The following is a 24260-nucleotide window of genomic DNA, read 5'->3' as shown; positions in this document are numbered from 1 at the left end:
AAAACGTTTAATTAATCTGCGAATGCGACGCAGAGTGAAGTCCAGAAGTACAAACGTCAAGCGACGTCGAACAACATAGTTCGGTGTTCCGTTAAATTCGCGAACTCTAAAACTGCTAAGGTGCGTTGGGGTTAAATCGGACGCTTTTTCGACGAGTTAAACAGTCTTCTCGAATATTTTTTTTACAATAATTCTATAAGAGCTATCATAATGAATCACTAACTTAGCTATATGTTATTAAATAAACTAAATGGTATATATTTTTTCAATACCTTATATATAACAGTTAATGTTTTATAGGGCTTTAAAAAGTACCATACTTTTAGAAATGTGTGAGAAAGATAGGACCTTCACAGGTATATATAGTTCGGACTACTATCTAAAATCGTCTATGATACAGGGATTCTAAAATCCATAAAAAGAGCATATTCTGATCTAGATATTCATTTATAAACATTCAAAAAAATTTATAAATTTCGTAAAATATTTTTAGAAGCGAACTTTGTTTTTTTAATAGTTCTAGGCATACGATCATACCCCACATGAGTGACACTGTAGATATTTTAAAAAATATTCGAAGAAATAGTACAGACACGTGTAAATAAACAATAAATAAACCAAATCGACCATTCATCTGAGCTAAAAAAAACACCATTACTGAGTTCAGACGTTTTCGTGTATAAATTTTGATAAAAACTTGCAATATTTTACAAGTGCTAGATAGAACGATTTTTATCCGTTCTTTAACGACAAATAATTGTATGGGTAAAGATCGGATCTCAGGGAATATACGTGTTTCGACATATTTGAATAAACAAGTCACAAGATTTATTTCCTTTATGATAGTATATACCTACAAAATTAATTGAAAACAGTAAATACTCAATTAAAATTAGGCAAATTCATGCATGGGGTTAATCCGGATCTGCCAGGGAACGACAAAACACCGATATTCTGTTTGTTAGCACCGTAAACATTATTTACTTGACGGATTCACTCATGTGAACTAGTGGAACGTAGGGTACAAGATGGGGTCGCAGGTAGTATTGTCCGAAAACAAAAATTATAACACAATTACGAGTTATTTGATTTATACGATGTTATACCTCCTACGATCTTACCCCAACGCGCCTTATTTGGCGACTTTTTGAACTTTATCGAGGTTATGAATAAAATTCATTAGAACAACAGGTGTGTTTGTTTCTTTCCGTAAATGCTGAGGTTTTTATATTTAAATTTGATTTAATGGCTTATTTAAACTCTAAATAGTCTTGAGTTGAGTTTAAATTTAAATAATATTATAGTCACTGATATATAAGTACAACAAGTAAGCCATACATAACATTCGCCACAGTACTCAGGGAGTATCATATTTTTATGGAACATCAAGATAGTAATGCTATACATAATATTTATTAATAAACGTTTTTTTTAACTACAGATAAAACATTTTTATTTTATTTTATTGATTTATTTAAGGACCTCCAACAAAGGATACACGGCTTATAATAAATACAATGTCGTAGTATTGGTATAATTAACAATGTGACGTGCCTCTTCAATTACAGGAGACCACAGCATGCAACTTTATATATTAGTACAGCGGCAAAAATAATAATATTTGTTACTAATATTATTTAGGTATATAAGTAGAAACTTAAAGCAGACAAAAGGGGTAAAACGTAATAAGAAGTGACAAACATAACAACATTTTATGTTATTACATGTGGTGGTGAATGTGATTAATTATAAATATTAATTGTGAATACGTAATAGTTGTAGGACTTGTTTCCTGTACTTAGGAAACAAGACTATTATTATTAGCTATTGAAGATTATGCTTAAGATTTAGTTTACGTGTTCCGCGTCGAGTGCCTAGGCGTGCGCTCGTTGGCGCTGGTTTGTTACATCAGCCCTCTGCCAGAACTAACTTAAAACAATTCTCCACCATATCCCGTTTGTCCATGACATACAATTCTATTTCTGGGAAAGGGGATGTGTTTGTTGATAAATTGTCGTATTTCAAAAAAGTTGTTGTGACATTGTTGAGAGATCAAGGTGTGTAATGTCATTTTGCACATTTTCCGAATTTTATAAAAGTCTTTATTATTTTACTTATAATTTGTTCATTGTTTTTGAATATCATAAAATCCCCACCTTTTTTTCTCTCTTTAAACTAATTTAAATTTAATGTAGTTACTACATTTATTTGTAAAATATTACGCATTTATGATGTATGACTAGTTAATTAATATTAATATGTGTGGTGTTATTTTTTTTGTCAAAGCATGCTGTGACACCTTAAAATGTTGTGCATTTAAACCTATCATTACTGTTATGTTTTATTGGAGCTATTTATAATGTAACAACTACTGGTTGTCCTAATTATAAATAAATAAATAAATAAATAAGATTTGTCAATATTTAAGGTTTTTAATACCGTAATACCGAACCTTAGAATACTTTTTTCCTTAAAACATGTTTGTATTTGTACTCACATACGTTTTTGTCGTACATTACTTTTTTACTTAACTTTTTTGCTACCTTACTAAAGGTCATAGTAGTGAGGTGGTAATTGACAGTGGGCTAACGTCCTGAATTTTATGATTATTATTTAATATCACATCTTTGATTAGTTACGCTACTAACGTTGGACTGTGAACCGTGAACTTCTAGGTTCGATTCTCAAGGCATTTTATGTGAGTTTACGATGTGGCAAAACTTATCTTGGCTCGGGAATATAATTTGCGTCTTATATGCGAAAGGCACATCATCTTCCTATAACGGTACGAATAATTGACGAAGTGGGGAAACTAGTTGCGTCTCTACCTAACCCATCGACAACAAAAAAGCGTGAACTTGTGTAAAAATAACTTCTCTTACAACGTATTTAAAGTGCAATGATATGTGAACTATTCGTTCTCAGGTTCTCAAGTACTTGTTTTATTGGCTGGCTTGTTAAATACTTGTTTACATTTAACTTTATACTTTAATAAAAAAAGACATTTAAATCGGTGGAATTACTGACTGCCTAGGTAGCGATGTTGTATAACGTGTGTGGTTCAAAACTCTTTGAGGTTCCGGGGTCGAAACCCGGGACGGGCATAGTGATATTAGATACATTTCTGGTCATTATCTGTCACTATTATAACATGGGACTAAACAAACTTGGTGAACAGCGGCTGCCTTACACCTCTGCTTGTCCCTTTGAGGATAAAGGTTGTAAGTAAAGGTATGATGTTATAATTGGGCATCACGAGATTTTTTTATTAGGTTTGCAAAACTGGTTGTACACAGTATACAGAGTTTTCAAGATAAAAATTATTATATTATGTTCATTGAGTTAACATATATTTTTGTGGGAAGTTAAATGGAGTGCCGTCTGTTTTAATAAAGATACTGAATACTCTCAGTGCCTTACTACAGGGTCATATAAGAACATTTGTTGTGGGCTCCTCAGGCGAAGCGAACTTAAGAGCGTTCGGTTGTCAAAAATTGCTTAGCAAAAATAGACTTTATTTCGCGTCCGTTAAAGTCGGCCTAGAAAGGCTGTCGGTATCAATTCATCAGTTAACAGTCAAGTTTTGTGTTTTAACATAGCTACATAGGGCCCTATAGTTATACTAGGCTAGGCTTTGCTGGTGGTGGGATATATTTATATATAATTTACAAGGTATTAACACCTATAGTGGCTTATGTTAGTGTGTCTAGTTCTGAGATCAGCACTTGTACATCCAGTTCCAACAGGCCGGCATAATTGTGTCGATTGTCGAGGGGTAATCATCTCTCGTCAGTCGACATTCTATTGGATCCCACTCCACTTACCATCAGGTGCGGTGGGGTCACTGCCATGCACGTGCTAAAAAGCTCAGAGGTCCTGTATCATTGATACGGCTAATACGACAATGGCTATACCCCTGATACTGCTATTGTTTATGGAAAAAGTATAGCTATGTCAGACAAGCGACTTACTGCTCTATTCATTTACATAATAATAATAAAATTTATTATTGTTGGGTCACAGGTCAAATTTATGACACCTATTTTATAAAAATACTAGCGACGCGCCCAGGCTTCGCTTCGTGCAATGCTGACTATTTAATGGATGTTATTATTATACATATAAACCTTCCTCTTGAATCACTCTATCTATTAAAAAAATCCGCATCAAAATCCGTTGCGTAGTTTTAAAGATTTAAGCATACATAGATAGGGACAGAGAAAGCGACTTTGTTTTATACTATGTAGTGAAATGTTGTCGTGATTTCGAGTCGTTTGTTTTAGAAATATTTGTGTGTTAATGAATTTAGGCTCACAAAGTTTTCAAAATTAGGAAACAGTAAACTATATTTGGTAATTTCTGTTAAATTCTGTCTTGTATAAATCGTAATATTGTCGCCCTATTCGCCAACAGAATTCTAGTTTTCCCAATCAAAATAACCTAAGTTTTATTTTTTTAAGTTTAATAATAATGTGAGAAATCCGGACCGCAACTTCTAAAACTAGATATTTTTATTCCAATCTAAAAGCAAACTGGAAATAAGGTAGAAACGCATAAAAACGTGTAATCTTGGACTTTGTTAATAATTATTTCATTTGATGGGAATATTTATTCAATTACCATTGTTTATAAAAAAATAGTTTATAATGTAAATGTAAGATCTTGATGTTTACATGGCAACTCTAGGGTGTAGCAACAGAATTGTATGATTTTTTTTATACGGGCACAGCATAGGGACGTCGCTGCAACCTGGTGGTAAGTGGAGTGGGATAGTCCGATAGCGTGTCGACTGACGAGAGATGATTACCCCTCGGCAGTTAACACAATTTTGCCGGCCTGTTGGATTGATATATACAGGCTGGCTCCGGGGCGCAAAACTTACGTGAGCCCCTACAGCACGGATCGTCGGCCTCCGTAGGCGCGGACCGTCGGGTGACGAGCATTGGGTAGCTCGTCGCCCGAAACACCCCAACGGCCCGTGTGTTCGGCGCGTAGTGTTCCACGCGCGCCTCGAAGAGCAGTGTCAGCATAATTTGCGGGGCCCTTTAGGGCCGGTGCCTGCCTAGGTCTCAATGCCACCGGATCTTGGACCTAGGCACATAGGCAAAGGATGGGAACACCGTAGGTTCTTAGTCAGTAAAAGTCTGACACGCCCTCCCGCCCATCCCAAGGCGGGAGATAGTCAACTGACGATTTACATACGTAAATAAAAAAAAAAAAAAAAAAAAAAAAAAAAGCCCCTACAGCACTACCTATCGGGTCCAACTATCCTAGCTTTGTCGACATGCGCGCCACCAATTGTAAGTTAACTATACTGGCTTTAACTTGATCTATAACTAACTTTGTCTCTCGGCTGTCAACACAATTTTGCCGGCCTGTTGCAATACACAAGCCGATCCAGGAAAGTGATACATACGTGGGTCACTATAGCGGGTTTTAGCACATTGTGTACAGTGTTCCCTATCCAGGCGGATATAAAATATATCCTACCACTAGCAAACGACTATAATATTTTTAAGGAAATGAAAATGAATTGGTCGTTGCCGTTTTTATGCATTGTACCTGACAGTATGGTTAACACGGTGAATGTCGGTGGTGCAGTTGCGCCTCTGCCTACCCATTTGGTGTTCAAAGTTATGTAAGTCGGTACATAAATTTCCGCATCGTGGAATTTTATTCAGGGTTCCGAACTTTTCTCTGTGGGCCGGATATTATGTATGTATTTATTCTGAATATTTAAACTAGAATTTCAAACAAAATATTGAACATGTTGACAAAATACAAAAAACATACATGTTGGCATTTGTGATTTTGGGTGAAAATAAAACTGGTTTGATGACGTATTGCGGTATGACGGCAGTGCTGAGGTTTTGGATTTGATTCCGGGGTCGGGTAGAAAGAGACATTAGGTTTTATACTCAGTATAAGCCCGGAGACTGGAATTTTTTACTGATATGCCGATAGGCTTGCCCTTATCACATTATGGGACGGAATGAATTTTGCGAAAGTAGGTACCGTAATAGCACTTCTGCTTACCCCTTCGGGGATAAAAGCTTGATGCAAGTGTATATTTTTGTTAGAAAAATGTATTGCTAAAAATACCGGTTTAAAAAACCATGACTATGTTTATCTAAAATGATTTAGGCAAACCTAACATAACGTAACTATTAAACACAATTATTGATACCCAACCTGGGATTCGAACTAAACAATTTTCAACCCGAATTTATTGCTACTGCCCCTAAAAGACTATTGTTTTTGTTTTAATAACATCGTGGACTAAACTTATGCTACGGAAATATACGCACTAAAACACTTGTCTGTTTGAGTGTTGGTTTGTAATCGACTTTACCTTGTGGATTCATGAAATTTATAAAATATTTGTTATTTATCACTAATGCAATGATAATGCAATATATATAAAAATGAATCCCTATTTCCCTTGGTCACGCACTCATGCGTGAACGGCTGGACGGATTTCACTATTTTTTGTTGTGTTTGTTATTGTCAGGAGAAGGTTCTTATGAAAGTAAAAATAAAAAAGATTGCGTGGAAAATTTGTAATTTTATGAAAACTTAACGAAAATAGTAATTTTATATAACTGTGAATTGCTTGAAATAACTGTCAGCGATTGACAGAATGCGCGCTGCAAATTCATAGTTAAGACGGGACAACGTTTGTCGGGTCAACTAGTGTATAATAAATCTTACTTAGTGTTATTGTTAAGTTTCTATACTATTGTTTTCAGTCAAACTTATTACACAATTGTTTTTTGTGCCAAATAAAATAAAAAAAAATCATTGCTACTTTGTACCCTAAAGTATACTTTGAAACAATGGTGCATGTTTGACACACGACTAAATGCAAAGTCACCTCGTGTTGATGTAGGACATGTCACATGGGATGGTGTTTTTAATCTAATCTAACAAAAAATAACATCGGTAATAAATAACCCAAAAATATGCACAGACAGATTTTTCGCATATATATATAAGTACGTAAATTGCAAAGTATAAAAACTACAAGAAAGATAACTTTATATATATATAAAAACGAACTATAACAATGACTTGTTTACACGAATGTTAGATATTAAAATTAAACTATTTTTCGGATTTTATCGCGGTGTTTATATATTAAGTTTCTCCCGACGTTTCGAAGACTTTGTAACCTTCGTGGTCACGGGGGGTAGTTTAATTTTAGCGAGCTATAATATACTGAATGTGAACTAATTCAGTGTCCTTAGAATGAGGCAAAAACACGACAAGACGCCGTATTTTATTTTGATTGGTTCATAGACTAACACGTGACTATCGCATTGACCTCTCGACCAATCACAAACCAATATTAAATGACATCGACACGACTTGCAATTTTTTGCGAAATTCTAAAGAGGCTGACCGAGTTTAAAATTTTACAAATAAGTTTGACCTGACTATGTGCCTTAACTAAAAACTCAGGTAACCGTCCCCTTTGTAATAAAAAATACATAAACTTAATATTACATACACAATGGCTAATAAACAAATAAAAATCAACAACCACACAGTTGAATAAAAAACAGTGACGTGAAAAGAAATATGTTCAAAAATAATAGCACACGCCTTATATAAAAAAGATGAAATATATAAATAATACACTGAATTAAAACACTCGATGCGCATTCAACTGCGCTCGGTTTCCTTTCCCTGACTGATGGAACGATACCGTGACAATACGGCAATTATGGCGGCTAATAACGCCATATCAAGATCACATGTAATGGTGTTTTGGATCACGTTTAAACGCTATTCAAATTACACGGACGTTGGTAATCAAAAATAATATGCCCCGTGCTTGAACTCTGGTAATTAACTTTGGTAATTGTTGTATTTTTGGGTATATACAAGAATAGAGCTTAATGTCTCTTATTGCCACGGCTAATGCGGCCAATAACGTCTAAGTTTGATGTGTTGTTTTTTATCATGTATGAATTACGTAACAATAATATCTTCTCGTTTTGATAATACTTGATATTTTTGATCGTTAAAACTCTGGACAGTATTAATGCAATGCTCCAATAATTTTAGCAACTTTGTTGTATTAGTATTTAATTAATGTCTTAGCACTAGTACCTAAAAATTTAAATTGTTTCGAAGGTGTTCAAAAGTCCTCATAATTTCCTTTACTCACAACCTTTGTATGCCTATGCGCAGCACTTAGGTGGGTCAGAACTGCGGTAATTATGAACAAATTGTGGTATGTTGCCAGTAGTATTGTGTGCTGGAATTCCATTAAAAATCTAATTGATAGATCTCTAACTGATAAATATGACATGCACGTATTAAATATTAACTGTAAACAATTTGTGAAGGTGATTCTGTTTATTTTAAATAACTGTAATATATAACGAAATAGCAGTCCTGCAGTGTGTCCGACATAGCCCATCGGATTAGCAAGTTGAAGTGGCAGTGGGCAGGGCACATAGCTCGCAGAACTGATGGCTAATGGGGCAAAAAGATTCTGCAGTGGAGGCCACGATCTGACCAGCGCAGCGTCGGACGTCTACCCACTAGGCGAACAGATGACCTCATAAAAGTCGCAAGAGGTCGTTGGATGCAGGCTGCTTACAATAAGGCGATCTGGAAATCTTTGGGAAAGGCCCATGTTCAGCAGTAGACAACGCCGTTGATGATGATAATTGGGCTATTGCTGGACACAAGCCTTCATTACTGAACAGGATTAGGCTCTTAACCATTATGCTAGGGTTGGCAGACTACATCCCATTATTTTAAAAGATATGTAGGTTTCATTATTATTATTCTATTTTCCTTCGCTGAGAAAAAAATTAAAAGCAGGTACATAAAAGGTGAGAGTTGAATGTGGTTTTGAAACTGCAATTGTCTCGGCATTCCATTCCACTCTCGACTGCGCTATCACTGATTTGAATATGTAGAGTACCCGCATGTTATGAAATATATAATTTTAATTTAATATGAATGCTGTTTTTCACATAGATACACTCGTGGCTAAATACTAGTACTTACTCTAAAATATAAAACAAAGTCCCGCGCTGTATCTTTTGAGCGCGATAAATTACTGAAACGGATTTCCATGAAATTTTGTATGCAGGTAGTTTGAGGCCCTAAAAGACATCTCGGGAAAATGTATAGTAGGACCTTTATCCTGGAAAAACTCTTTTACGCCAACAAAACCACGAGCAAAAACTAGTTACAATAATTTTGCCTTGCTTTTAATAAAATCTGATATGAAGACAGCTTGAATCCTGAGAGAAATGAGATTGAGATATCCTAGGATATTACTGTCAAGGGGTGTCATGAGTAAAATGAATTCTAGATGAATGAGAATAATAATAAACTAAATTTTATTCACGGTATAGCTCGCGTAAGAATATTGTTCTGAAATAAAAAAAATAAATTCTAGGTTTTTTTTTTATAAAGATTCAAACTTAGAAACATCCAAGTATCTTCACATACATTTAACAATCATCATAATAGAAGGAAGATATTATTTTGTTTCTTCGGGGATTTGCTAGAGTCAGCTATCACCCTATATTTTATTGTCTCACTGCTGAGCACGGGCCTCCTCTACTACTGAGAGAAATTAAGCCTTAATTCATCACGCTGGCCTAGTGCAGGTTGGTAGGATTCACAAACCCTCTAAGTTCCTATAGAGAATTCCTCAAGTATGCACTATGCAGGTTTCCTCGCGATCTTTTCCTACACCCAAAGAATACTCACAAAATTATTTTAGAAAAGTCAGTGGTGTGTGCCGTGACGAGAGATGATTACCCCTCGACAGTCGACACAATTATGCCGGCCTGTTGGAACTGGATACAGTCAGGTTGATCTCGGAACGCGACACACTTACATGGGCTACTATGGCAGGTTTTTACACCTTGTACTATTGGTCGCTATCCGGGCGGATATTAAATCTATCTTGTCTCCAGCAAAATTCATCATTCTCTTTGAAATCGAAAACACAAAATTATTAGAAGGAGAAAAAAGAAAGAAAGAAAATATTTATTTGTAACAAGCAAAATTACATAATAATTACAAAAACAAAAATACTTAAATCTATTTGCTTGTCACAAAAGCGACCCCAGCTCAGCATATGCTGATAAAAAACGAGCGCTGATCTTCCGCAGGGCCGTTTTGTGATGTTACGGGCGCCAAAGGCATAAACAGTGAAAAACTAAAAGCTAACGAAAGTGTAATGTGATTCTATCAAGAAAAATTTATTTCGTTGAGCTCTAAGTTCATAACAGCGTTTCAAATCTTCAAAGTGAATATAGAACACCAATTGCAACCAGCCATGATATTACTATGCAGTGTTAAATTTACCTCTGAAACATTTTATATAATGTTTGACGTATTTTAGCAATATTCTAATGGATGTTTATAATGGATAACATAACCATTAAATATAAAACAATTTATAAAATTGTCGCGTAATAACTCGGCATTTATAGAAGTTTGATATCACTCACGGGAATTGTGTTTCAATGACGTCTAATTGTTATAAAATATTGGTTCAAGTAGGGGTTTCTATATATTATATACCGTGTTTTCTATATCTATACATATTATAAAACAAAGTCCCCAAAAGCTGTTTGTATGTGATCGATTTTCTCAAAATCTACTGAACGGATTTTTCTATGTTTTTTTTTACTAGAACATAGTGCAATTCTTGAGGAAGGTTTAGGTTAATAGTACATTACGTTTTAATGTAAATTGACTGAATTATAACGATTACTGTTGATCCCCCTCCGCATCTGTCTGCCTCTCTGAACGCGATAAACTCAAACCCCCTTATTCATAGACCTTTTTTTATTTAAGGACAGAGTAAATCTGTGATTACAAGTCTGTTTCTCAGTGCTGACGGCATGGCGGCCTTCGCAGTGCGCTGTGATTGGCTAGGGCCGCTGTGATTGGTTAATATTGAGATACAACAATTATTACAACTTTACTCCGTCCTTAGATAAAAAAAGGTCTATGAATAAGGAAGAAAGTCTACTCAACGGATTTTAATGAAATTTTGTATGGAGGTTAAGACCTTAGTAAGGATATATTATTTTTATCCCTGGGCAATATATATCGGGATTTTTATCACGAAAAAGTCTTGCACGCTGGCGAAACCGGGAGCAAACGCTAGTAGAATATATAATATATAGAAAACTCGGCTTGAACTAATATTTTATAACAATTATACGTCAGTGAAGGATAATTCCATTATTATAATAGTCTATTAGGAATTTGTTCAAAGTCCAGACATTGCTATAGTCTGGGACTAGGCGTTGCGGTTACCAGAGATCTGTTTGCTAATCTTCTCCTTTAATAATATATCATGCGGCCGGCGCCGCGAGCAAAAGCTAGTTTTACATAAACCTGGAGGTTTTTTTACGCCATAATATCTGGCGTTTCTAAAGATTCTTTAAATAATAAGAATCTACAGTCTTCTTTAGATTTCTTTATATCCTAGGATCGAGAACGCATATTATGCTATCACCTATATGCTATAGTATGCCTAAATAGACTATGAGATGTCATGTTGATAGCAATTAAATATAATTGAGGATCAAATGGGAATCGAACAGTTTCCTTTCGTTTCTCCGCGCTCATTAACTGCACCGACTCGCTTTTATCTATAAGATATCTGTTTTTGTTATTAAAAATTTGAATACAAACGACAATAACTAGTATGTGCTCTAGCATTGTAATGAGTTGACGTCATTTCCTCATTCCCATGGATTGTTGTATGTGACCTTCAAATTATATTCTGCAATTTTTAAATAAGAGTTAATTTATGATTGGTAAATTGTTTGGGAGTTTAACAAGATCCTTACGGCCTCTTTTACAAGTTTCAAGTAAATTTAATTTGACAGTTATCATATGAAACAGGTAATATAGATAGTACTCAATTTATTGTAATTTGGGAGCACAGATTAGAGTACTTTTGTATTTAGTCGGCTTATATGTGACCAATAGCATTTAGCCAGAAGTTTTTATACAGGCCTATTTTGATAACCCTAATAGTAACCTAACATATAAGTGTAAATGTACAAAGACCTATAAACAGTTATAGTTCGCTAACTGAGGAGTTAAAATAAAATAAAGCGTAAGATCTGAGTAGTAAGGTTCTTATCTATAATTTTGTAGTCACGTGAGAAGACAGTCGTGTCTTCTCGACATTTTAGAGACAAATAGACGGTCCGTCATTTATATTTTGACCTTTACTTAAATATTTCACTTTTATAAAAGCAGTCGCGACGACGGACTTTGCAAAGACATTTCAAAAGTACAATATTTTGATCTGGAATTTTGGTAATTAATGTTGAAGTTATCTTGAAGCCATTTTACAGATAGGAATAAAATTTAAAGTGCTATTATGTAAACCATTAGGCGTTTTGATCGAGGTGAAAATTCTCTATGATAAAATGCGTTGATTCCGCGCAGGTTTGAAAGTAATAATCGTTGTACTTTGTTAAATTTAGGATGAGCCCTTTGACAGCTGTCAATGAATTCTCATCAATAAAAATTAGGATTTTTTTATTTAAAACTTTAGTGTACACCATAAAAAACAGAACAAATTAATATGTATGCATATGGTGGAAATAATTTAAACATCGGTGGTACGAATGGCAACAATATTTATTTAATGACGCACCAACAGTTAATAGACGAAACATGCTCAATTTAAATTACAACATTATGGATGAGTCTACTCACTAATTACAGATGTGTAACTGCATTTATATAATAATAAAAATGACAAAATTAAAATAAATATAAACAAAATTAAAATAATAATTCAATGAAAATAAATCAAATTTTTAATAGAATTCAAAGAATTTCACATAACACATAACAACAACATAACTACAACATAATACTAAGATATATAAATTAACAAAAAAAGAAACAAACTAAAATCACACAAAACACATTAAAAGAAGTTACCAAGAATTGGATACGTATGATTGCAGCATTTTTCTTTTGAAATAAAGTGTGATACACAAAAAGATAGCAACAGAAGATGTAGGGGGAAAATACCATACCTTATTGGTGCAACTGCAGTTATAGTATTGTTCTACTGATTAAAGGGTATCGATATACCAAAAAGCAGCTATAGCCTAGTTGGGTGTGGAACGAATTTCTGAGGCAAATGTCCGCAGGTTCTAATCCCAAAAGCACACACCTCTGACTTTTTAAATAATGTGTGTATTCTTTGTGAATTAACGCTTGCTTTAATGGTGAAGGAAAACATCACGAGGAAACCTGCATACCCGAAAAGTTCTCTATAGGAATTTGAAGGTGTGTGAAGTCTATCAATCCGCACCAGGCCAGCGTGGTAGACTAAAGCCTAATCCCTCTCAGAAGTAGAGAAAGCCCGTGCCCAGCAGTGGGACAGTGTGTAATACAGGGCTGATATTTTTTTTTGTATAGCAAACAAATGAAATTGAATAGAAATAATTATTTTAAATTAAAACCACCCCTTAACGTCAAAACAAGTTTATAATTATTTTTTTGGTAATCGGTGGCAAAGTAATTGCTTAAAACATAAGACGACATATAAGTACAGGCAGAGTATTTTAAGAACTCCATGATGTTGACAAATCCAAGAAAAAACAATAAACAAAGTTGGTATGTAACGTATCGCTTATTTTCCTCGTTCTAATGTATAGATTAGTGAAAGTGTAATACTTAGAAATATTTCATCGCAGCTAGAAACACGTATATGAATTAAACAAAGGGGGAAGGTATCGATGCCTAACTAATACACTTTAGGCTCTGTGTAGACTCGGCGTTTTTAATGAACATGCCATCAGGAAAATGAATTTTACATAAATTGGTTATGACATAAATATTTTTTTATTCCCGGTCGGGCAAAGTGATATTTGGGTTTTTCTGCTTACTATCGGTCGGAGTTTGGAATATGTGTCCAAGTTCCAGAGTGATACTGAGAAGAAAATTCCAGTATCACTGCCTGACCTGGGGATCGAACCTGAGACCTTAGCATTGCAGTCAAAGAGAATATAACCACTACACTACAGTCGTACTGGAATATAACTACGCCGCCGAGGTAGTAATATTTCGATGAGATAATTAATTCAAATAGTAGTGGATAATTAATTACAGCATAAGTTTAGAAGAGAAGCACTGACCCACTTGCTTGATAAATTAGAATAGTTGATTGTTTTTGTTACTTTAGTTTATATTTAATGTTGTTATTGTATGTTTTTTTTTCTTTTAGTTTATTAGTATTTTTTCAGTTCCCTTTAAATTACTATCTCTATTATCGGCCTTATAAAATTGTCTAATAACGTTACTCATATTATATGAATGTTGTACATACGTTTAATGGGCATGTGCATCAGAATATTTCATTTTGTATAACAGTTTTATTAGTATTTTTTTAATGCATATGCTGCAGGTGTTTCCTTAAATAAATCGTATTTTAAGTCACGTCAAAATATGACACTGGAGCGTAAAAAATGCTAACTGTATGAGGCACCTTTGGCGACGTTGGTATGCCAAGCACGTGACTCAGCGCCCGTCAGCAATGCTTACAATATTAAACACTAACGGTAATCAAGATCAGAGTCCTTCTAGAACGAAAATCAGACTGACTTCGAACGAGTATTTTTTTTTATCTATAATATTGCCGTGCTAAGCGCAAAAGCGGTGTCCTGGAGACCTTATTTCGAGATAATCGAAGTTTTGTAAATATAGTTTTATAGTTTCGTAAGATTGAGAAACACTATAAAGTTTTTTTTTTAAACAAGTTATTTAGGTACATTCATTAAATGAGTATTTATTTAAGCTATCTAACGACAAAAAAATTAAGATTTAGTTTTTTTTTTAAATACCGCTTTTAAGCTTAGCACGGCAGAATATCTTGCATATAATACCTACTGTCTTTTGATTTCAATATATTTTTGAAAATATTTAAGCGTTTTTAATGCGATATGGTCGGTTTTTCCCGTTGAATAATTCGTTGGTTTATAGGGTTTTATCACTTTTGTTGTGTGTTCAATGTACTGGGATCTGCTGGTTTGTTAACGCTTAACATTTTGGGATAAATCTGCGGCCGTACATGCCTTTGATGCCTGTCTAAAATCGTTAATGCTAATATTATGTATGGGAATGACATGCTTGCGATAGACTTATCGATAGGTTATGTCATTTCTATATTATCGTTAACGATTGTAAAAAGCCATCGTGTCTACGGCCCCCTATAACATTTCTTCTCTGTGTTTATACCGAAATTCTCATAAAAAATCCTCACACTCTTATGATAGGCATGAAAAACATTACTGATAGAGATATACTGAATATACTATTTGATCAAATGTTTGCTACATTTATTTTATAACCTATTTCAATTCTTTCTTTTTTACTTATTTTTATTGCTTTAAGTGACGTGACGAGCTTGTCGTTTGCCTGATGGTAAGTGATACGACGTGCATAAACAGTAGAAACACCATCCAACACCTTGAATTACAAAGTATTGTTTGGTATTCTACTGCGCTCGCCGTCCTGAGATGAGATGTTAAGACTTACTATGTCTGGTAGTTACACTGACTACAATATCCTTCAAACCGGAACACCACAGTGACTACAGACTGTTACTTGGCGGCAGAAATAAATATTGCGGTGGTACCTATCAAGGCTCCCACATATGAGAGACCTACCACAAGTAAAAACAGGTTACTTAATTAAAACTGGCGATTTAAATTCAATTAGAATTTTCCAACACATATTTACTTTGTTACATAATTAAACTCATGTCAGCAGTGGTCTCAGGGGGGCTTACTGTCTCTGCCGTTAACGTAGAGCCTTTAAAAGCTCTAGGTGCATCGGAGACAAAATAATTCCCAGGCATTAACTAGGAAGACAAAATTAATTGTTGTAGTAAGAGACGACTTTCGACGTAAGGTAGAAGAATTTTTAAATTTTTGCCTGTAAAATCTATCCAAGTATTAAAAGCTATGGAATGTTTACAATTTTAGACAATTTTGAATCCATCGTTATAATTCACGCCTTGCTTTGTCCATTGTAAAATCTTACTTTTGAAGAAATATTATTCTTTTGGGAAATATTTAAAAAAAAATCAACTATCTATTTCATTTATGCATTTTAAAAAAAAACATAGGTAGTTTTTTTTTATATTAATAAAATCATAATGTTCATAAAACGGGTCCCTTGTTAAAAATATAGCTTAAAATATAGCTCAATTCGATATTATTGTATAATATTGAAGTTACAGATTACATAGGGCCATTTTGATATTGCGTATTTATAAATAAAAGGTACTCGTATATATTTCTGCTAACAGTGTCTTAAAAAGTAACTCATAAGTAATGAAAATGTTTTACCAAAAATCCCAGTGGTAGTTTTTGATAAGTGCGAATAAGGTGCGTACATTTCTAATTAAAAGTGTTTTGTTGCCGCTCCGACGAATGATATTCTTCACTGATATTTACTTTGTTCGAAACTAATCCTCATTTATTTTATATCTACGAGTCGAGTCTTATTATAATGTGTTATTTTGAGGAAGATGATTATTTGGTTTTATTTAATAAGGGAATGACAAAATTACATTGTATATACAGTGTTATATAGGCTCAGGCTCTTTTGTAAGTGTTAGAGACAAATAAACAGTTTTCTTTGATTGGTAGTCATTACTTCAGCTACCAGCGTGAAGCGATAGGTACCAACAATAAGATTTCTAAAGGCCTAATTATTTATTTTGCGTCATAGTTTTGCATAACATGAGCCTCTGAGTATTCTAATAAATATAAATATTCGAGATTGTATATAAAATATTAAATGAACATTGCTTTATAATGAAAATAAAATTACTTTAGTAACTGAATAAGAGTAGCATATTGTATACAGTAGATTAATTAATTATTTTCCCAGCAAATTTTACTGAATTCCAAATTTAGCTAGAAGACATCGATTATAATGCCTATCCAAATCAGTCTGAGACTAAGGAACACCTAATAGGTAATCATTTTCTCGACAATTCGAACCAAATTTACAAAATCCAGAATATACCCGAATGCTCATCCAAGTCAGTCTGTAGGAAAGTAAACTTTTTACCTGTGCCGATTGTACGTCAACGGGTCGCATTATCACTTCGGACCCGCTGTGATGACACAAGACCTCGCTTGGGCCCATGTGGGTGCTTTGTATAAAATATTCATGCGATTATATATAGACCAGTAACGGTGCAGTGAAGTGTAAATTGGAAACCATGCGTGTACTTTTGTGTTGTCTGTTATTTATTTATAATGGTGAGTTTTTTTTCTATCATCTTCCTCTCCTACTGCTGGTTACGGGCATCTTCTTATTGAGAGGGTTTAGGCCTGGGCCTGTAACATTTCTAAAAAGTATGTGTGTATTCTTTGTAAATTATCGCCGGCTTTAACGACGAACGGTGATGTGCGTGCATTAGCTTATATAACTATTGTGACTATGTACAAGAAAGACTTGGAAAAAAAAATACAAAAGAAGTACTGAACAATTGATGACAAAAAAGAAAGCCCGGAGTTTCGTTCTGCCTTTCTTCTTCGGATAGTCATCACTTAGGTAGCTAGTGAAAGGCTGGTAGGTTAGCTAGGTTAGGGCTCATGTCCTCGCCGGTGAGGATCGCGACGCGTTACCGCGTTAGTTGTTTAGAAATAATAATTATTCTTATTCTTTGTTTTGACGTATCATAAGTGCAACTTTGTTCGCCTACGTGATAAATAAAGTATTTTATTTTTATTTTTTATTTTATTGAAGAAAAACATCGTGGGGAAACCTGCATATCCCACTTTCTCGCATTTTCCGGGCGAATTTTGCAAATCAGTATCAATTAATCTTGAAGTATGGTTTGTTTTTGCACTATTAATTCAGTGTTTAATTATTAATTCAGTAATACACTTAATCAATTTCCAGTGTTCGCGCTCGATTTCATTAACTTCCCGACGCTAGAGGAGTTCCTGAAGGAGCCAATCGTCAATGATGACAGGATTGTGGGCGGGCAGGAGGCCGATATCATCAATCATCCCTACCAGGTGTCGTTTATCGTCAACCAGAGCTACTTCTGCGGAGGGTTTATCGTCAGTAAACACTGGATCGTGACAGCTGCGCATTGTGCTCAAAAGTATGTATTTTTCGTACCTAGTTCCCAAAGTTGTCTTAATTAATGAAATGCGAAAGTTGGTTTTAGTAATTTTGATCTTGTTGTTGCCTCGGTGGCCTAGTTGTATTGTGTTCGCTGTACAAGGCTCTGAGGTCCCGGATTCGAATCCTGAGACGGGCAAAGTGATATTGTATTTTTCATTTCACTATCAACCCGGATTCTGAAATTTGGCAACTTAGTGCGATAGCCTGGTTCCCTATCACACCATGGGACGGAATACGGTGGAAAGTGGGTGCTCTGATTGCACCTGCCTACTCCTTCGAGGATAAAGGCGTGATGTGTGTTTTTGTTGTTTACGCAACATTAAAACTGGAATATATTTATTTCTGATTAATTTTAATTTCGGAACAATAATTATTATGTCAGAGATACACTGTCATACGTGCTAAAACCTGAGCAATTACTACTAGTAAATACGTAGAGGAAAATAAATTCGAAATGCACATTTTGCTATAGGAAACAAATTTAAATAACTCATACTAAAATGACTTCAGAACTAACGAGATTACGCCACCGAGGCAGTCATTTTCAGAACATTTTCTCCTTAGCTAAAGTAAATTCTATGCACTTTATTGTAGAGATGAAAATAGATTAGAATTATTGGATTTCAGCTACAGTGTACCATAACTCTGGTAGTGGAGGCCTTTATTGAGTAGTGGGGCAGTATATAAAACAGGTATTATAACATTCCAGTGTGGACCCCTCAACAGTAGTTCTCAGGGCTGGCAGTTCTTGGAGGCAGAACGGTACCTTAATACCTATTGCGGAAGTAATTCCTCACCCGGAGTACGACGACCCTGCCTTCGACAAGGATGTGGCGGTGATGAGAACAGAGTCGCCTATAGAGTTCACGGACACCATCCAGCCGATAGACCTTCCACCCCTAGGCCGGCATATGAAGGCTAGGTCTGAATTCGTGGTCAGCGGTTGGGGCAGGACCAAGGTATTTTATAAATTTGTTTTAAGAAAGAGATAGGCAGGAAAAATGTTGCACTTGCAGTTAGTTTATTTTAAGTTCATATGGATGCTTGACGCCACTTTAGAGACATATTTCAAATATGTTAGTTTAAAAATCTTGGTTGCCTCATATTGGAATTTGTGCTTGAACAAAAGCACTCCCTTTATATTGGGGCAGCGAAACGTGGGTTCACTGGTTGTTAATCTCTCTACCCTGAAGACGTAGGCGTTCTATATTCAATGTTGAGGGTCCTTTTTTCGCATTTAGCCCGTAGCAAGTCGGGCCGTTGTGCGTGATATGCCAGCTATGGGCCTAGCTAACCCAACTCCTTCTAGAACGGCAGGATCTTCCTGGTTTCTCTACGGCCAAGATGCAGGCGTGAAGTTATATAAATTTGACATGGGATTGTTCGTTGAAAATTCCTATGTTTTTTTTTTATTCCAGCAAGGTGCGAGTTCGATTCCTGACCGACTGATGTCGGTTCAGATTCCGGTCGTGTCATATCCAGAATGCTTTCTATCGTATTTCTCCGTGCTGACCAGGAACATGTGGTGCGGAGGGAATTTCATCATGGGTGGCCAGGGGACGTGCCAGGTAATAAAATTAAATGACAAGGCGAGCAAGTCGCTCGTACGTTAGTAAATGTAGCTAATAAACGAGAAATTACTAACACACCTTCAAATCACAATTAATTATACAGGGGCATTTTGACATAGCGTTACTATATAAAACCACATACTTATCTTCTTGAAAATAACACTTTACAATAAGTTACTTGAATTGTAGATGTAAAGTAAAAAAGTGTAAGTTTCGAACAAAATCATCTATCTATATATATAAAAATGAATCCCTATTTCCCTTAGTCACGAAAAAAAAATGTGAAATCGGTCCCAGTCCTTCACGCGTGATGGACGCGTGAAGGACTGGGACCGATTTCACATTTTTTTTTTGTGTTTGTTATTGTCAGGAGAAGGATCTTATGAAAGAAAAAAATAAGGAAGTTGAGCGGAACGTTAGAAAATTTAAGAAAAGTTAATTTCAAAGATTGACAGCATGCGCGCTGCAAATTCATAGTTAAGATGGGACGTCTGTCGGGTCTAGTTAGAAATAAATTTAAATTTTCTTAGCCTTAAAGCCCACACTACTATTCTAAATCGTTACAGCGGTAACATCACACTTGCAATCAGAAATACATTCACGCACGCGTCATAGTTGCAATAAAATACAAAATCTGAGAAAAGTAAAACGGGCATTTGTAGTGAGAATAAGTTATTCGTGTCTCCTTTGGGGCCCAATGTTAGCGATGGTAAAGATGTGGTTTAATTTATCAAAGCAAAGTCAAAATGACTATTGCGATGAACTACCTCGCCATTTCAAGACATTAGATATTAAGCAAGCCATTACTCCTTTAATATTTCATCTGGTATATTAATTAATCACCTTGGATGTTGGATCCAGATTTTAATTTTAATATCTAAGTAATTTGTGACCCAATTAATAAATCTATAATTTCTCATCTATCCAATGGAATCAATTAAATCAGTGTTATTAAATCCAGGTTTTAATTTTATGAATTTTGTAATCCAATTAATCTATAATTCATTTTTTATCAATCCAAACACTTAACCAAGGTCGTTGATTGTACTGATGGTAGCTTGATCGTGTAATGACTCAGATAATCGTCTATTAGTACTGTACTCAAACATAAATTAATAACCACATCTATCGAGAAGCAGGTGTAAAAATATCGCGAAAATTTGACAAGCGAATTTTCACAAATCCGAGTATTTTTACGCTATACCTATTGATTTATTGGACGCTGACATTAACTTTAGTGCGTCAGCCTAATTGGCTTCCCATGAATTTAAAAAATATACTGAAAACTAAATTTATTTATTTATTTTCCACATACAACTATTTTACAGGTAATACCCAATACAATAGCGTAGTACAATAGTTGTTAAAATATTTTATTATTACTTTCTATTACATAAGCGGCCGATGTGTTATACATAAGTATTTTGCTGACAGTAGAGGAAGATGCACTGGTACTATTTGACCCCATCGAATTTCACACACGAGACCTATATTTCTATCTTGGAATCTGATGTGCAAGAATAACCAAGATATTTGTTTCAGGGTGATTCGGGCGGAACCGCGGTACAAGACGGTGTGGCTTGCGGTATAGTGTCGTTCGGTCGGGGTTGCGGCCAGTCGTTTAACCCCAGTGTGTTTGCCGATATCGCTTCGAAACCTATAAGAAATTTTATTAACGAGCACACTGATTTGTAACTTTATGTGGAGGATGTAAATGCCATTTTTGATTGTCCTTTAAGAATAAATTAAGCTGGTGAATGTTTTAAACTATTTTTTGTCATGTTAATTCATAAGAATTAAAGCAAGTTCTTATTCTGTGGGTACTCGTGTAATACCACATTAAAGGACAAATTTTTTATCACAATATTATGGTTAATAATGATTTAGACTGTTTATTGAGATGCTAAATGTTGGTGTTGTTTGCTAGATTTAATAAGGACTGTTTGTGTAAAATATTTAAATTATAAATAGCGAATAAAGATTTTCCATTAAGTCGACTTGTTATTTCAAGACCTTCTTTTTCATAATGATTTCTAATGTTTACGCATTTAAATAAGTATTTTTTTCTGATTTTGTCGCGATTTTTATAATAATATACAATAACTGTGATTTTCGGACGACCAAAACCTCATTCCTCCGGTGACCATGAAAGCTGCAAAGTCTTCAAACTTCGGGAGAAAATTATATTATACAAAAGTACGTTAAAATCGGAAAAATAGTTTTATTTAAATCTTTTTTTTTTTCAATTTTTACTTCAGTGACAAAGACGGAAGAAATATACGGCGAGTAAACTTTATCTAGAATTCAAATTGACACAAATTAAAATGGAATTAGCCGGTTGCAGACCAAGAACAAGCTAAATTAGTTCAACTTCGCATAGTTGAGAAAATTGTATAAAGAACATAGTTTAGTTTATTTCCAAATGATTTTAATTCTAAAAATTTTATTACTATAGAAATTTTTTTTATATCTGTGTTTCGCATTGAGTGAGGGAGAGGAATTGAAAGGTTCCGCGAACCAACAATAACCAACATAGCTTAGTTTACATAGTTCATTACTGTCGCAAAAGGCATCATTCAATTTCGCATAAGGCGTCATTTTGACTTCGAGGACATTTGAATCCCCCCGTACTGACCGTCAGTGCAAAGCCGCATAACAGCCCCTGTAATGTCCCACGTCTGCCTTAGTGCAACAAGATACCCCGGGGCGGTTTCGTATGTGCTGAAGGTCACCGCGAGTTTTGGCTCGTATGACAGTGCCTACCCTATCCAATGCTCAATGTTCTCTCGGATTATGCTATACTCTCGAGTGCCGACATTGGGCCGTAAGAACGGTGAACACAAAATAACTGTTCCAAAGTGACGGTAGCAATAAAACGGTTTTTGCCCGCGAAATAAAAATAGTTTTGGTCCGCACACAAGTATGCAAAAATAGTAGTAATCCCTACTTCCCTTGGTCACGCTATCACGCGTGAACGGCTGGACCGATTTCACTTTTTTTCTGTTGTTGTGTTTGTTATTGTCAGGAGAAGGATCTTATGAATGAAAAAATTAAGGAAGTTGAGCGGAACGTTAGAAAATTTAAGAAAAGTTAATTTCAGCGATTGACAGAATGCGCGCTGCAAATTTATAGTTAAGACGGGACAAGGTCTGTCGGATCAGCTAGTATCTTAATATAAGCTACATTGTTTTACACTTGTACCTTGTACTTACGGCTTGATTCATTGTCAGTAACTCTCTTATATTGCTTATATTGTTAAATAATACCAACCCTGAAAGCCCTTGCCCTGCCCAGCCTTCTTTACTACTGAGAGCGTTTGGGCCTTAGTCCACCACGCCAGTCTAGTGCGGGTTGGCACACTTCACATGTGTGCCAACCCGCCTGTGTGCCTTCTTCGTCCAAATTCTTTTTACTGTTTACATTGTTTATCTTGGATAATGCTTAGGTATCTAGGTTTCCTCACTATATTTTCATTTACCGTTAAAGCAAGTGATAATTAATAAAGAATAAACACATAAAAGCGGCGATAGCCTAGTTGGGTGTGGAACGGACTGCCAAGACGAATGTCCGCAGGTTCAAATCCCAAGAGCACACACCTCTGACTTTTCTAAAAAATCATGTATGTATTCTTTGTGAATTTATCTTTCGCTGTAACGGTGAAGGAAAACATCGTGAGGAAACCTGCACATCTGAGAAGTTCTCTATAGGAATTTCGAAGGTGTGTGAAGTCTACTAATCCGCACTAGGCCAGCGTGGTGGATTAAGGCCTAATCCCTCTCGTATTTTTTACTACAATATTCACTTGAAGTATATGTTCTGCTTACCTGTAAACTGCTAACACGTAGAATTTTGATCTCTACTGCGTGACATTGTAAACTATACAACGCTGTAATGTCCTATCATTATACAATAAACACAGTCACTTGATAAAAATAGACAGCATGGCAGGCAATATTTGATAGACACCGAGAAGAAAAATTGTCATGTATGAAAATAAAATCAAATTAATGAAACCGGTACAAAAACACACACACACGTCACGTCTTCATCACTGAAGGGGTAGGCAGAGATACAATCACTTTTTGCTATGTGTATTCCGACCCATAACAAGGAGGCGAGGCTATCACCATATCGGGAAGAGACTAAACCCCCGCAAAACTGCCGATATGAATGCTTATTAAGATACTATTTTAAAATCGATTCGTTATTATATATGCCAAGTAGTATTAAAGCTGACGTCAATTAGAGAAGAATTGATGCACGCTGAATCAAATTGCTTTTATTTTGTATGCACAGTGATTCGGCTCAGCGCACTACATCGCTTTCCTAATGGATGTAGTCAATTATTAGTAAACGAATTGATGCAACTGTGCGAGTTAAATCGACGCCAGCCATTATCGCCTCGGACCTGGTATGATGGCACGAGACCTCGCTCTGACCCATGTGGGTGCTTTGTATAATGTATTCATAGTTTATGATATATAGATCAGCCATGATGGATCACTCGTA

The 24260-nt window shown here is 35.2% G+C and overlaps 1 protein-coding gene across 1 annotated transcript; it reads left to right on the top strand.

The window, feature by feature from the left end:
- Positions 1-17134: 17134 nt before the first annotated feature.
- On the top strand, positions 17135-21743 carry LOC119190161 (trypsin-3-like). Its single transcript, XM_037441425.1, has 5 exons — positions 17135-17303; positions 17950-18157; positions 18890-19139; positions 19599-19748; positions 21294-21743. Exons 1-5 carry the CDS (start codon positions 17264-17266, stop codon positions 21444-21446), a joined length of 801 nt encoding a protein of 266 aa, XP_037297322.1. The 5' UTR covers positions 17135-17263; the 3' UTR covers positions 21447-21743.
- The last annotated feature ends 2517 nt before the right edge of the window (positions 21744-24260 follow it).

The sequence above is a fragment of the Manduca sexta genome, chromosome 22, assembly GCF_014839805.1.
Source record: "Manduca sexta isolate Smith_Timp_Sample1 chromosome 22, JHU_Msex_v1.0, whole genome shotgun sequence".
Taxonomy (NCBI): Eukaryota; Metazoa; Arthropoda; class Insecta; order Lepidoptera; family Sphingidae; genus Manduca; species Manduca sexta.
Note: the sequence above shows the minus strand (reverse complement) of the source record. Positions and strands in the feature narration are given on the sequence as shown.